The sequence below is a fragment of the Oncorhynchus nerka genome, linkage group LG9a (assembly GCF_034236695.1).
Source record: "Oncorhynchus nerka isolate Pitt River linkage group LG9a, Oner_Uvic_2.0, whole genome shotgun sequence".
NCBI classification, from domain to species: Eukaryota; Metazoa; Chordata; class Actinopteri; order Salmoniformes; family Salmonidae; genus Oncorhynchus; species Oncorhynchus nerka.
This window is the reverse complement of record NC_088404.1, coordinates 48,172,354-48,188,493: the sequence shown is the minus strand read 5'-3', so window position 1 is coordinate 48,188,493 and position 16,140 is coordinate 48,172,354. Positions and strand designations below refer to the sequence as shown.

The window sequence follows — 16,140 nt, the reverse complement described above, 5'->3', positions numbered from 1 at the left end:
TGGTTGGGAAGTGAGATTAAAATATGTACGAAATATATACGGAAAAAAACTATATTTACACTATACAGGACGGGACAAGACAAAACACACGTCCGACTGCTACGCCATCTTGGATGGATACCAATGATTCTGTGGAAGGCTTGGCAACAGAGTGCACGTGTTGCAGCAAGCCCAGGCACAACTGGAGGTCTGCTTTATGGAGCGGGCACACCATAAATAAGCATGTAGACTATATCAGTAGGTTAAGGCTACAATATCCTTTCATAGTGTTTATATCAGTACAACAACATAGGTCTATCAGATAGCGGACGTTTACTTTGGAGGGCATCGGGCCTACCTTTTCTGGAGACACAGGATAATCAAGTTTCAGTTATGACATCACTTGTTTACAATATTAGTCGATATACCTACTATGTCAAAAAGTGCGGGCAAATAAGAAGAAAATGTGAGTTGGCCTAGGATAATGTTTTGTTCGTTCTTCATATTAATGTCGCTTCACATTTGTATAATTCTAAAGATGGACGATGAAAGTCTATGAGATGAATATGTAGCCTACAGAATCAGTCATGTTGGCCTACGGCTAGTTGACTAGTTTAAGGATAGTTTCACAATGTAAATGGATCAAACAAATTTGTTTTAGAGATGAGCTTGATTCAACATTTTTCATGCAAGTGAATTGGCAAAAGGTGGAATTATTACAAACCAAGTGACAGGGATGGGGTCTACTATCAAAACCATTACCAAAACCCCATGTCTATAAGGTTTTGTCATGATTGTCTCTGTCTTTGTAGGGGTTACAGGAAGCCCCAGAAAGGACATTCCCTGTATTCTTCAGAGGAAAACTGGGGGAGAAGGTTAGTGTGATAGTATGACATTCCAAAGGATCTGAGATCCTCAATTTCTTTCAAATTAAATGTTACCTAATTATATATTTTTAATGACTTCCTTCCCATTTCCAGTCCTAATTCCAAAACCATTCCCACTGTAGTATCCATTGCCCTGACATTGAGGTTTGTTAAAACACAATCCACAGCTCCATCAGGAGACGCCAGGGTTTGACCTGTTGGACCCCAACATGAGAGTCATAGATGTTAGTTATAACTGCCTCCACGACAAACACCTGAAGAGTTTTTTCCGCCATCCGGAAAGGAAGAAGCGGCTAGTGAAGCAAGACCTCATCACCTCAAATGAGAAGGCAAGGCAGACCTCCCTTTTCTTTCCAAAATCTAAAAGTGACACTTATATGGAACTGAGAAAATTGGACAGGTGTAAGCAATATGATGGCTAGGTGAAATGTTTGCCATTTTGCTTAGTTTACACAAATCCAAATCTACATATGGTCATTGTTAGTGCAGGTTGTAAAAGAGAATGTGTTCTTAATGTCTTACCTGGTTAAATAAAGGCAAAATCAATCAATATTGGGGTTTCGGTAGAGGTAGATTTGGGATTGGGTGTTTGTACACATGAACTTCCTCTAAAAATGGCTCTTTTGTGGCTCCTCCCTTTCAGGTGCTGTGTTCGTGTAAAGAGTACAATCGCTACAGTAGCTACATCAAGTCAGTTCAGTTGCTGTGGGAGAAGCAGTGCTGTGCCCAGCAGGTTAGAGTGGTCTGCTTTCTAGATGCATAATTATAAAAACACAAATGCTATATTGTAAGACACCTTTCCATGCGTTTTATTTCAACTGTTGTATGTAACTTGCTGTCGCTCATGGATCGGGAAAGGGTTTTCTGATCACGTAACAAGACCAGGAAGAACTTGGGGAAGGCAAGAGTGAAAATTAATCTCTCTCTCTCTCTCTCAGAAAATGCTTTTGAAGCAGTTCCTAGTCTTGCAGCAGCAAGGGGAGGTTCCGTCCCACATCTCACTGACGGATATTAGAGATTGGCTCATTGCCAAGGGTAGAAACTACTTTAAGAACACGTGAGTGTTTATAGAATCCTTTACTGAAATTTGTTTAAAAAAAACATAAGCAAAGGTGTGGAATCACGTTGACCTCCTATCTATCAATAACTTAAGAAATAGATATGGTGGACAGTTTGAGTTGTAGAAAATTTAAGGTAAATCTTGTTTTATGTTCCCTTGTATGTGAAGGTTTCAGAGTGAAATGGAAGAGGGGAAGAACCTTCACTTGGCTGAACTGGCTTGGGATGTGAAACGACGCCTCAGGCTAAAGGAGCTGGAAAGAGAAGTGTGCAGGGAGCTGCGCCTGGAGCGCCGAATCCGCTGGTCGGTGATTGGACAGGTAAGGATGGAACAGCGGCACTCCTAGGGCTGATATCAACTCACAGTTGCTTAAGCAGCAGTAGGACCTCAGTGTTTCTGTTGGTATCTTCATCCATTTGCCTCTCTTTCTCACCCGTCTCTCTTAGCCTGGTAGCCAGATGGGAGATTGGAGACCCCTGGGCATGGAGACACACACACCTCTGGGAATGGACACTCTTTCCAGTCAAATCTCGACTGAGAACCTCGAGGTTGCTAGGCTACATACTGCCAGACCACATATTGCCAGACCACAAACTACCAGACCACGTTCTACCAGACCACCAACTGAAAGACCTAGCAGTGGCTCTGATCACTCTGGAACCTTGTCTTCTGTGATGACCTGCTCACCACATTCAGCTAGCCCGTCAGTGGTAGGTCACTTTGGTCATGAACATGTTCCCAGCTTTCACTCTTTGGGGCTGTAGGCATATTACTGCTTCCCTGTCTCCCATCTCCTGGGAAATCCATATCCAAGTACAGTGGCAAGAAAAAGTATGTGAACCCTTTGGAATTACCTGGACTTCTGCGTAAATTGGTCCTAAAATGTTCTCTGATCTTCATCTAAGTCACAACAATAGACAAACAATGATACTTTTTCATGTCTTTATTGAACACACGGTGTAAACATTCACAGTGCAGGGTGGAAAAAGTACTCAGCAAAAAAATAAACTTCCCTTTTTCAGGACCCTGTCTTTCAAAGATAATTCATATAAATCCAAATAACTTCACAGATCTTCATTTTAAAGGGTATAAACACTGTTTCCCATGCTTGTTCAATGAACCATGAACAAATAATGAACATGCGTCTGTGGAACGGTCGTTAAGACACTAACAGCTTACGGATGATAGGCAATTAAGGTCACAGTTATGAAAACTTAGGAAACTAAAGAGGCCTTTATACTAACCTTTCTACTAACACCAAAAGAAAGATGCCCAGGGTTCCTGCTCACCTGCGAGAACGTGCCTTCGGCATGCTGCAAGGAAGCATGAGGACCGCAGATGTGGCCAGGGCAATAAATTGCAATGTCCGTTCTGTGAGACACCTAAGACAGCGCTACAGGGAGACAGGACGGACAGCTGATTGTCCTCGCAGTGGCAGACCTCGTGTAACAACACCTGCACAGGATTGGTACATCTGAACATCACACCTGCGGGCAGGTACAGGATGGTACAACAGCTGCCCGAGTTACACCAGGAACGCACAATCCCTCCATCAGTTCTCAGTTTGTCCGCAATAGGCTGAGAGAGGCTGGACTGAGGGCTTGTAGGCCTGTTGTAAGGAAACCGGCAACAACGTCGCCAATGGGCACAAACCCACCATCGCTGGACCAGACAGGACTGTCAAAAAGTGCTCTTCACTGACGAGGCATGGTTTTGTTTCACCAGGGGTGATGGTCGGATTCGCGTTTATCGTCAAAGGAATGAGCGTTACACCGAGGCCTGTACTCTGGAGCGGTATCGATTTGGAGGTGGAGGGTTCGTCATGGTCTTGGGCGATGTGTCACAGCATCATCGGACTGAGCTTGTTGTCATTGCAGGCGGTCTCAACACTGTGCGTTACAGGGAAGACAACCTCCTCCCTCATGTGGTATCCTTCCTGCAGGCTCATACTAACATGACCCTTCAGCATGACAATGCCATCAGCCATACTGCTCGTTCTGTGCGTGATTTCCTGCAAGACAGGAATGTCCGTGTTCTGCCATGGCCAGCGAAGAGCCCATATCTCAATCCCATTGAGCACGTCTGGGACCTGTTGGATCGGAGGGTGAGGGCTAGGAGTAGGGCCACCCCCCAGAAATGTCTGGGAACTTGCAGTTGCCTTGGTGGAAGAGTGGGGTAACATCTCACAGCAAGAACTGGCACATACTTTTGATTTTGAACCCCCTTTTTGTTCAGGGACACATTATTCCATTTCTGTTAGCCACATGTTCAGTTTATCGTGTTTGGGATAGGGGGCAGTATTTTCACGTTCGGATGAAAAGCGTGCCCAGAGTAAACTGCCTGCTACTCAGGCCCAGAAGCTAATATATTAGTAGGTTTGGATAGAAAACACTCTGCCGTTTCTAAAACTGTTTGAATGATGTCTGTGAGTATAACAGAACTCATATGGCAGGCGAAAACCTGAGAATAATCCAACCAGGAAGTGGGAAATCCGAGGTTTGTAGTTTTTCAACTCATTGCCTTTCTACTATACAGTGTAAATGGGGTCATATTGCACTTACTAAGGCTTCCACTAGATGTCAACAGTCTTTAGAACCATGTTTCAGGCTTCTACTATGAAGGGGGAGCGACTAAGAGCTGTTTGACTAAGAGGTCTGGCAGAAGGCCATGAGCTAAGTCATGCACGCGGCCGTGAGAGCGAGCTGCGTTCCTTTTAATTTCTAAAGACAAAGGAATTGTCCGGTTGAAATATTATTGAAGATTTATGATAAAAACATCCTAAAGATTGATTCTATACATTGTTTGACATGTTTCTACGAACTGTAATAGAACTGTTTTGACTTTTCATCTGGACTTGACCGCGCCTTGTGAATTTCGATTGGTGAACTAAACCCTACTTTGGCAGCAATAACCTCAACGTTTTCTGTAGTTGCAGATCAGACCTGAGCAACGGTCAGGAGGAATTTTATACCATTCCTCTTTAAAAAAATGTTTCAGTTTAGCAATATTCTTGGGATGTCTGGTGTGAACCGCTCTCTTGAGGCCCTGCCACAGAATCTCAATCGGGTTGACGTCCCCTACTCTGACTGGGCCACTCCAGAAGGCATATTTTCTTCTGTTGCAGCCATTCTGTTGTTGATTTACTTCGGTGTTTTGGGTCGTTGTCCTGTTGCATCACCCAACTTCTGTTGAGCTTCAATTGGCGAACAGCCTTACATTCTCCTGCAAAATGTCTTGATAAACTTGGCAATTCATTTTTCTATCGATGATAGCTAGCTGTCCAGACCCTGAGGCAGCAAAGCAGCTCCAAACCATGATACCATGCTCCCTTAACCATACTTTACAGTTGGGATGAGGTTTTGATATTGGTGTGCTGTGTTTTTTTTTTCTCCACACAGTGTTGTGTGTTCTTTTCAAACAACTGAACTTTAGTTTCATCTCTCCACAGAATCTGGAACATCCAGATGCTCTTTTGCAAACTTCAAACGTGCAGCAATGTTTTTATTTGGAAAGTCGGTGGCTTCTTCCATGGTGTCCTCCCATGAACACCATTCTTGTTTATTGTTTTACGTATCGTAGACCTGTCAACAGAGATGTTAGGATATTCCAGAGATTTCTTTAAGTCTTCAGCTAACACTCTAAGATTCTTCTTAACCTCATTGAGCATTCTGCGCTGTGCCCTTGCAGTCATCTTTGCAGGACGGCCACTCCTAGGGAGAGTAGCGACAGTGCTGAACTTTCTCCATTTAGATACAATTTGTCTAACCGTGGAGTGATGAACATCAAGGCTTTTAGATATACTTTTGTAACCCTTTCCAGCTTTATGCAAGTCAACAATTCTTAATATTGGGTCTTCTGAGATCTCTTTTGTTTGAGGCATGGTTCACATCAGGCAATGCTTCTTGTGAATAGCAAACTCAAATTTTGTGAGTTTTTTTTTTTAGGGCAGACAGCTCTAACCAACATCTCCAATCTCGTCTCAATGATTGTACTCCAGGTTAGCTAACTCCAATTAGCTTTTGGAGAAGTCATTAGCCTAGGGGTTCAAATACTTTTTTCAACTTACTCTGTGAATGTTTAAATGATGTATTCAGTATAGACGAGAAAAATACAATCATTTGTGTGTTATTAGTTTAAGCAGAATGTGTTAATCTGTTGTTCTGACTTAGATGAAGATTAAATCTAATTTTATGACCAATTGATGCAGACATTCCGATAATTCCAATCGGGTTCATATACTTTGTCTTGCCACTGTCATTGGATAATATGATGTGAAATGCGTTTGCCAATTTGGTAAATGTAAAAAGTCTAGATGAGGAAGATGATTAAGTTGCAACAATGGAGACCACACATTTGATATAGAGTGATTGCTAAAAAGAAAGAAAGGTATACTTGTTATATTTACGTTTTAAAATAATTTGATATGTATTAACATGTGTTTTGATTTCCAACATACTGTAAATCTTAATAAATTCTGTTGATGTTCACAAATACAGATTACTGTTAGGGACTTGCTGCTCATGATTGGGCACATAAGGAGCTCAGTATTGGAGGAGGTAAATAGCATCCTGATCCCTGCCTTGGTTGACCTTATAAGGCTGAGAGCTTCAGAAAGTGCTGCAGAGAATATGCTCCCCATCAGCAAAGACACCAACGAAGAATCAACCCAGGGCTCTGTCAACTGTACCTCCCTACTCTCCAAAGTCAATGTCATCTGTCTCACTCAGAGTCCTGACAGTAGGTCCTCCCCAATCTCCATTGATGAACCAGTCACTGCTGTCCAGACTTATTGTAGCAGCAGTTCTCTGTCCAGGGAGGAACGAGCACACTCTTTCTCCAGTCAGATCTCTACTAAGAACCTCCTGAATGCTAGGCCACGTTCTGCCAATCCACCATCTGCTAAACCACCACCTGCTAAACCACAATCTGCTAAACCACCACTTGCTAAACCACAATCTGCTAAACAACAATCTGCTAAACCACCACCTGCTAAACCACAATCTGCTAAACCAACGCCTGCTAAACCAACACCTGCTAAACCACATTCTGCTAAACCACATTTTGCTAAACCACCTACTGCCACTGACTACTCTGGAACCTTATCTGCTGTGGTAGGTCGTGGGCATGTCATCCCTGTCAAACTGACCGTGGCCCCTTTCTCCTCCTTAATCTCCAGCGATGAGACCAACACCAACCTCCCCTCCTCGTGCTCCATCAAGCTTTCAGACAGTAGGAGTGACATTCCTTGCTCCCTGACTGTAAGCTCCATTTCAAATGTTCCTGGACCTGACTCTAGCAGCAGCCCTGTGCGGGAGCATCAATTTGCTACTGAAGTCTCGTTGATCTGCCTCAGCCAAGATAGAAATGGCCAAGGAGGGAGTGTGACACCTCCAGCCCCTTTGGATGTTTCCCTCCCCTCCATTATTGAGCGGGCTGGCGGACTTGTATGTTCCGTCATCTCCCAGTCTTTAGCAATTGTGGAGGCGCGGTCAAGTGTGAATGGTGAGGAGGGCTCTCCATCTCCCACCACAGTCTCCCATTCTCCTACAAGGGTGTTTGTCAGCCACTTAAGGAGTAGCCCACTAGGTGAGGACCTTGTAGATTCAACACTTGCGGATGTTATCTCTGTCCTGAAAATGGAGGGAATTCTTTCCTCCTCTCCGACTTTGGAGGAGGAGCTGCTTGATCTCTCCTCCAGTTGTTCTTCGTCATCAAGCGAAACACTGCAATGTGTGTCTGTTGGCCCTCTTGGCAGTGGGTCGGAGACGTCCTTCAAACTTCTTGGGGGTCGTACTCTGAGTATCGCCACCCCAACGGCCCATGTTACCACAGAGGACTTAGAAGTCTACAGTGATGAGATCATTGACGAAATCCTTATTATAATGAGGACCAAAAAAGATGATGACAGTGGAAGTGACGTCTCTGGTGCATCAACACCATGCAACACACCAGCACCACAGAGCCGGTCCTCTTCTGCACTGAGGGGAGTGCTTCCCCATGACAGGAGGATACTCAGCACAACACTGCTTGGAATCCAGAACACACTAGACGGTGAGAACCTCTCAGGAGAGTGCTCCACCTCACCACAGGACAATGCCAGAGTCCTGGAGATGATAAAGTTGCTGCAGAGGTGCCTTGAGGGGACACCCTCAGAGTCCTCCATCCATATCACAGATGTGGCTTCACCATTGGGCTTTCCTCTCCCTGTATCTCTCTATGCTGTACAGTCATGTGTATTTGCCACTGACAAAGACCTGAAGGCAGAAAGAGTGAAGGGAGTCTTTGAAAGCCTGAGATCCCAGTTTATGAGCTACTCCATCAAGCCTGTGAGTAACATCATTACTAGGGCAACAACAAAGATGGCTGCCTCCAATCAGGTTAGTTCAGAGACCCTCCAGGCAGCATCAGCAAAATCATCTGCTGTGGCTCAGAACCTTATTAGTTTGGTTTTATTTAAAGTTGCCAAGGTGTCCTGCTCTGATGACTTAGAGGGTCTGGGTGATCATCTCAGATGCCCCTCAACTTTGACCAGAGTTCTGACACCTTTGACCTCTGAGAAAGTTACACTGACACCTGCTGTTCTGAAGATCAGAAGGGAGATGTCTAAGGAAGTGGCCACCGAACTCCAGAGTTTCTTGATCAAGGAATCCCTTACTGCCACCCAGACACCATCCAATGGACATGTTTGCACTTCTGGTTCTGCCCCAAGGGAAGCTGTGCGGGACATCCTGAGGAAAACCAAAGAGGAGGCTTCCAACAAAAGCCTGAATAATATTTTCTCTGTTAATTTGGATGAGCGGCTCACAGACTCCATTGCAGATGCCTTATATCCAAAGCTGCATGACAGATTGGAGTCCAAGAGAGAGCTGCAGGCTTCTTATTACAGCTCCCAGATAAGCTGTAGCCTCAGCCCCTTCAAAGTTGAGAGCAGCCTAGAGCTCCAGGAGTTCACTGACCCACTATCTGAGTCAGTATTGTGTCTCCTGGATAGGACATTTGGAGATAAAGCTCAGAACTTAAAGACAGGTGGGGGTGTTTTACAATATGTCACAGACCCAACCTATAAGAAGCTTTTGATTGGACCCCACACCAACGACGTCAATGTGGTTATGCACACGATTGCAGTGGAGGAGTTGCCTGTTGAGGGTTGTATTGCGCAAAGTGAGGCCATTCATGGCCTTCACAAGAAGCAAGAGTTACCTTCCAGCACCAGTGGCAGAGGGAATGAGACCCCGAGCCCTACTAATTGCCTACTGGAGGGTGTAGTGGGCAAACTGGTACGGAAGATGCTATTTCAGGGCCTTGACATCCCTGAGGTACCCATGAACTACAGCCGCTCTGAGAACTTTAAGATACAGTATGAACTGGTTGCAAAGCTTTGTCCTCTGATGGTAAGGACAATCATGGCTATAACCATAGCCAATCAACCACCTACTATTCAAGAAGCAGTGGTGTCTTCCGAGAACATACATGTGAAAGAGCTGTGTGAGGCAGGTATCAAACACCTCAAAGAGAACCATGTACCCGATGACTCTGAGACAAACATCATGGTCAGAGGGGCTTTGAGTGAAATTGAATCCTGTATGATTGAGACCTCCGACAAGGACTCTCCCAGTCTACATTCCACACCAGAGGTGGTTGTAGACCTGATCACCAAGCTGCTTCATGGGTATGAGCTTAACTCAGAGGACTTTGCATCACCTGTGTCATCCCCAACCACCACTCTCTCTGATGTGGCAATGGACATGGTGGTTTCTGTCCTTCGGGACATGTCCGATTCCCCAGACGTTACCTCAGCATTGGAAATGACCAAGGATCTCAAGACGCCGTACTCCCGCCCCTCAAGTGCAAAGATTGTAAGTGCCCTCTGCAGAGAGCTGGAGGAGCACATGGGCTCTCCTGATGCTCTGAGGCGAGCTTTGAGCCGTGGGAGCGGGGAGATGACAACAGCCATTGCGAGTGCAGTCACCAGGGAAGTCAACCGTCTGGGTTCAATCGTACCCAAAGTCTCTGTCAGGCCGCTCTCCTCAGACATCTGCCTAAGGACAGACCAGGACAAGGTCATGGTTAAGAGCCGATGTGGCTCAGCTGAGGTGAAGGCATCCCAACCTGTGTATATTATTGTTCATGTTGACGCGGTGATGGATATCATTGTCCGGCTGCGGTCTCTGATTGTTCCTCGGACCCAGGATAAACTGGCCAGCTGGACCCTAGTTGAGGATGTGACCAACAAGCTGTCCAGTGCTCTGTGGGTGAGGGTGACTAACAGGTGGAGGGAAGCAAATGTCTGCCTGAAGGCAACAGACATCTTTCAGTTGGTGCTGTCTGTGCATAGAAAGTTGATGCAACGCTATGGCACAGAGGAAGCCCTACAGAAGATACTGTGCCACAAGGCACCCAAGCTGCACAAGGACATTGTCTGTCTTGTCACGAACGGAATTATGGATGCACCATCCAAACTTCAAGACACCAAAAATCTGGAATCTACACTCAACTTGAAAGAATTGACAGCCTTGTTTAATGAAATGACAACCCGTCAATCTTTGAATAAGAAAGCTGAGCAGAGCAGCATCAAGATTGAGATTGAACAGCCAGAGTGGTCCACTGTGGAACAAGTGACATCCGGTTCCACCAGCTTCATTAGGGAGCTTATATTAGAAGAAGTCCTGATGAAGCTTGTCAAGAAGATATGCCGTATGCCAAAAAGGACCAACAAGCGTCAGCGCATCCAGATCAGTGATCTGGTGACTGAGCTGATCCGATTGTTCGACGATGAGGTGGCCAACTATCTGATTGAGGAAATGGAAAGCCAGCAAAAAAGTTTCAATTCTAAGATGACATCGAAGCTGGCAGATGCCATCTACACTGACCTTGGGAAGGTCAAGCGTTTGAAACGCTCCTTGAAAATGGACGATTTATTTGAGGATCAGGAGATGCTTTCCATTGTCTCTGTCATTGTTTCCCACAAGCTACTGGCCATCTTGAAACCCTCAGTTTCCAACCCATATGACCGTGAGACCTCAGACCTTGAAGACTCATGCAGTAATGATTTGGAGGATGCGGAATCTGAGGGGGTGCATTATGCCACCGGCAGAAAGGTAAGACAAGCTCAGGTTACTCTTGAATGGTCATTGGTTGTGCTTTTTGGTATCGGCACCAGTAAGTATAGCTGTATAATTTATAGGAATATGTAAAGGAAGTGAAATTGAAGTTTAATTGTGCATTCTTGAATTCTGATCACAGTCCAACATGAGCATCGTCGTTACAGACACTACAATCCAGCCAGAGATGTACATTGCTGTGGATTCTCCACCTATGAGTGAGTATTCCTGGGGGGGAAATGTTCTTATGGGACAATTATATATAAAGAAGTAATAAATTATTGTTTTATCAGACAATTATCCATCTGAAATTCTTACATATTTTCATCTTCTTGCCAGTTAAATTATCCAAGATGAGGAAAGGCATCCGGGCCTTCTTCTGGGGAGTCCAGAAGGCCTGGAAACGCTTGGTCACCTGCAAGTCCTCTGGGTCCTCTGATGGGTAGCCTGGATGACGTGCAGCCCATGTCAGTTGCTTTTGCCAGGCTACATCTGAGGAGGACACCACAACTGGCCTCAATACAACATTTTTATTTTTGTTGTTCATTTCTGTTTTCATTTTGAATCCCCTAATGCTGCTATATTTGAACCAGGCTGTCAGTGGACTAGCTTACCATTAGTTTATACTCCTTAAGGAAGATCCACTATAGGCTAGTCAACACCACAATTCCACCTGGGTCTTTTGATCCCTTATTAGCTCCCACTCCTGTAACTAGGAATGTGAGCTTCTAAATGTCATTCAGACATCTACAGCTTCTCCTGTGATTAGGAAGATAAGCTAAGAAGCCCAACCAATTGACTAGATGTGCTGTACATCTGATGTCCTCTCCCTATTGTAATCATTGATCCACGTCCATTGCAGCCTCTAAATTTGATGTAGATATTTAGCCTAAATCAAAAAATGACAAGGAGGGAAGGCCGACAGCAGCTTCTACTCTTACGATTAGGAAAGTGGTGCTAAACTTTTTGGGCTTTGAGGAACTATGTATTTTATTTTTCAATCACTTACATACTTTTTAATGGTTGTTTTAATAAAGCATTTGTATTGCAGATTTGGATTAATATTGTATCTTTCATAATTTTTCAGTTTAATTTAGGTTTTAATTTGATGACATGGGACTAAAGCGTAGTTTATACCCTACATACGTACACAAGAAATAACTACAAGCAGCTACACAAAAAAACCCAAACATTTACACAAGAATGCAGGATCAGCATTTTGCGAAGGGTATGAACTAGGCTTAGTCATTTTATGACTTCTATAAGGGTATATAATGGCGGTGGCCCGTTCCTGTAGGTTCATGCTCTACAACATTTTGCCTCACACAGGAAGCGGCGCAGGTCCTAATCCAGGCACTTGTCATCTCCGTCTGGATTACTGCAACTCGCATTGGCTGGGCTCCCTGCCTGTGCCATTAAACTCCTACAACTCATCCAGGCCGCAGCCCGTCTATGTTCAACCTTCCCAAGTTCTCTCACGTCACCCCGCTCCTCCGCTCTCTCCACTGGCTTCCAGTTGAAGCTTGCATCCGCTACAAGACCATGGTGCTTGCCTACGGAGCTGTGAGGGGAACGGCACCTCAGTACCTCAGGCTCTGATCAGGCCCTACACCCAAACAAGGGCACTGCGTTCATCCACCTCTGGCCTGCTCGCCTCCTACCACTGAGGAAAGCCCAGTCAAAACTGTTCGCTGCTCTGGCCCCCAATGGTGGAACAAACTCCCTCACGACGCCAGGACCGGAGTCAATCACCACCTTCCGGAGACACCTGAAACCCCACCTCTTTAAGGAATACATAGGATAGGATAAAGTAATCCCTCTCACCCCCCCACCCCCTTAAAAGATTTAGATGCACTACTGTTCCACTGGATGTCACTTGTCTGCTAAATCTAAATGTAAATGTATCCATAGTGGTATAAGATATTCATTATGGAGCGTTATATTATAGTATAAATAATGTAAATGAATAAAAGTGAATTGATGTATGTCAACTTGATGGCGATATTTGCTTGCTCAACAAAAGCTATATTGGTGTTAGACGTCTGAAGTTGCCATTGCCTGTGCCATTAGAAAAGGCCTCAAGATGGCGACAAATATCTTCTATCAGAAAATCGAATCAATGTATTTATCACAACTGAGTAGAATAGGTGAAATGCATACTTACATCTTCCTCTAACTCTGCCTTGGCCTTGATGAATCATATACAGTATATTGAATTCAGAGTTTCTAGTGTGAAATACAACATTGCTGTCTGCCAAATGAATTAGCAGTGTTAAAGCAGTGTAATATACACTGAGTGTACAAAACATGAGTGCTCTTCCCATGACATAGATGGACCAGGTGCAAGGTGAAAGCTATGATCTTTATTGATGTCAGTGTAGATGCTGGGTTTTTGACGCTAACAGTGTCCCGTGTGAATCAGAATGGTCCACCAACCAAAGGACATCCAGCCAACTTGACACAACTGTGGGAAGCATTGGAGTCAACATGGACCAGCACCCCATGGAATGCTTTTGACACTTTTGTCCATGCCCCGACGAATTGAGGCTGATCTGAGGGGGAAAAGGGTGCAACTAAATATTAGGAAGGTGTTCTTGATGTTTTACGGGTGCAACTAAATATTAGGAAGGTGTTCTTGATGTTTTGTGCACTCAGTGTATATACTTCAGGTTGTATATATTTGAAGTTATAGGAGAATGTGAGTCTTACGGCCAGCTGCCATATTCTTGCATGTATTCAGCATCCGGAACCGTGAAGCCTGGCAAGCGAGTTTAGTATGATTTGACTGATATTTATGCACCACGTGTTTATGTGACTACTCTGTTTGCCTAACTTGGGGAGACAAAGAAAGTAATACAGAAGAGGAAGACAGTTGAAAAAGAGGACTTTATCATGGCCCATTCATACTAGCAGGGAAACTCAGAGGCTCAGCTAAGCCCACTCTGGTGGCTTTACCGTAACCTCAGGCACAGTGGAACGGTGGAAACTCATCTGTATAATTGTGTTGAGGAGATCCAGACTGCATTTCAAATGGCACCTATTCACTATACAATACATTACTTTTGACCAGGGCCCATAGGGTTCTAGTCAAGTGGTATAGAGTGATTTGGGATGCAAGACTCAGCTTTAATAAGGGGATTAGGTCCTCAGTGTTCCGTCTCTCTCTCTCTCCCTCTCCTGCAGGCATGCTCATGGAATAACGGGGCATGATGACTCAATGACCAAACTCACCTTTTGTAGTGTGGTGTTTATCCTGCTACACCTTAATCAGGACCTCACGGCTAGTTTAAATCCGAGATGACCTTAATCATAACTCTTTGGCAACCATGCCTGTTAGTAGTTTGAATACATAGGATAGGATAAAATAACACATGAATCACCCATTTATACAATGGGTGGGTATAACCCGGAATGCTGATTGGTTAAAAGCGCATTACAGCCGGTGTCTATTCCACAAATTACCACCAGCTAAATCTATGACGTTAAAATGCTTATATACTCTGTTCCATCTGACTGTCTCATCAGCCCAGGCAGGGAAGTTATAAACTTGATCTCCACTATAAAAAGCATCTAGACATTATCTCACATTTCTTTAGACTAACATTTAGTTTTCAACAGCGGAGATTTGTATAAACATCAGTCTCTCTCCGACATCTGCAACATTGTTTCAAATATTCAAATTCGATCTCCAACTGTCCCATAGTAATGAACGTGTAAGGGGGTCGGGGTTCGGACGAGAAAGAGAGATGCCAGGCAGCGTTTCTCAGCAAGTCGTGATTTTTATGGAAATATACAAAGACATGTCAATTGAAAAAAAGGTCAAACGAAAGGAAGTGCAGCTAGTTTGCAGTCTTTCCAGCTCTAGTTTGTAGTTATTGTGTTAGCTGTGTTGTTGGCTGGCTCCTCTGAACAATAGTGTCCTAACAACAGCACATTTTTCTATGCCGGTTGAAATCGTACCTGATTAGCTCATTGTTATTGATGTATCCTCGAAGCCGGTGTTTGGAGGATATTGTCACGCCTCCTCCCACTCCCCCTCCGCGCCAGGCTACCTGTCTGTACATGCACCTGTCACCATCACTACGCGCAGCAGCGCTCATTGGACTCACATGGACTCCTTCACGTGGTTGATTGCCCCTGTATATCTATCTGTTCCTCGTGGTGTTCCCTGTGTACGCATTACTTGGTGTTGTGTGTTCCTGTCCAGACGCTGTTCCTGTTCTGTTTAATGTCTTTCAGTTATTAAACGTTCACTCCATGTACCTGTATTGGCACTTCGTCTCAGGCCTATAAACACCCGCGCCAATATATCCTCCAAACACCAGCTTCTCCGGCATTATCACTTAAATATCCACAGCCATTGGAGGCTGGAAAGTCCCACCTAAAATTGAATTTGCTCATCAGAGGAGAGGGCCCGTCACTGCTTGCTTGAAACAAAGCACAACGCTGGAAATCTGTCAGCATCCACGGAAACTAGTCCCATCGTTCTATGACGAACACAGACGGTTTTATATCAAATTCAGAGAGAGCGGTAGAGAGACTCTGACACAGATGTACTGCCAGTTCCTTGTTGTTTGGCTGTACTCTGAGTATACAAAACATTAAGAACACCTTCCTAATATTCCATTGCACCCCTTTTGCCCTCAGAACACCTTTGTCGAGGCATGGACTCTACAAGGTGTCAAAAGCGTCCCATAGGGATACTGGCCCATGTTGATTCCAATTCTTCCCACAGTTGTGTCAAGTTGGCTGGATGTGCTTTGGGTGGTGGACCATTCTTGATACACACAGGAAACTATTAGCACCTACAACCATACCTCGTTCAAAGGCAATTCAATCTTAAATCTTTTGTCTTGCCTATTCACCCTCTGAACGGCACACAATCCATGTATCAATTGTCTCTTCTTCTTCTGTATTATGGTGGTCCACAAATAAATGTCATAGGTGCATGCTGCTGTATTGGCTGTGTATCAGTCTACTATTCTATAGTATGAATTCATTACACTTTGTGAATTAAAAAAATATGAAAACTAAAACTAAATACAAAAACAATTGCTTTACCAACTAATCCTGATCCCATTAAAACCTCACCAAAATGCCACTACTTTGGCCC

At 44.4% G+C, this 16,140-nt stretch overlaps 2 protein-coding genes across 2 annotated transcripts; both read left to right on the top strand.

The window, feature by feature from the left end:
* The first annotated feature begins 1,075 nt into the window (after positions 1-1,075).
* LOC115134784 (fibrous sheath-interacting protein 2) lies at positions 1,076-2,690 on the top strand. Its single transcript, XM_029668980.2, has 5 exons — positions 1,076-1,195; positions 1,510-1,599; positions 1,805-1,923; positions 2,095-2,245; positions 2,373-2,690. Exons 1-5 carry the CDS (start codon positions 1,076-1,078, stop codon positions 2,688-2,690), a joined length of 798 nt encoding a protein of 265 aa, XP_029524840.2.
* Positions 2,691-4,070: 1,380 nt separating this feature from the next.
* LOC115134785 (uncharacterized) lies at positions 4,071-12,085 on the top strand. The gene is made up of 3 exons (XM_029668982.2): positions 4,071-11,024; positions 11,170-11,245; positions 11,367-12,085. Exons 1-3 carry the CDS (start codon positions 6,447-6,449, stop codon positions 11,471-11,473), a joined length of 4,761 nt encoding a protein of 1,586 aa, XP_029524842.2. The 5' UTR covers positions 4,071-6,446; the 3' UTR covers positions 11,474-12,085.
* The last annotated feature ends 4,055 nt before the right edge of the window (positions 12,086-16,140 follow it).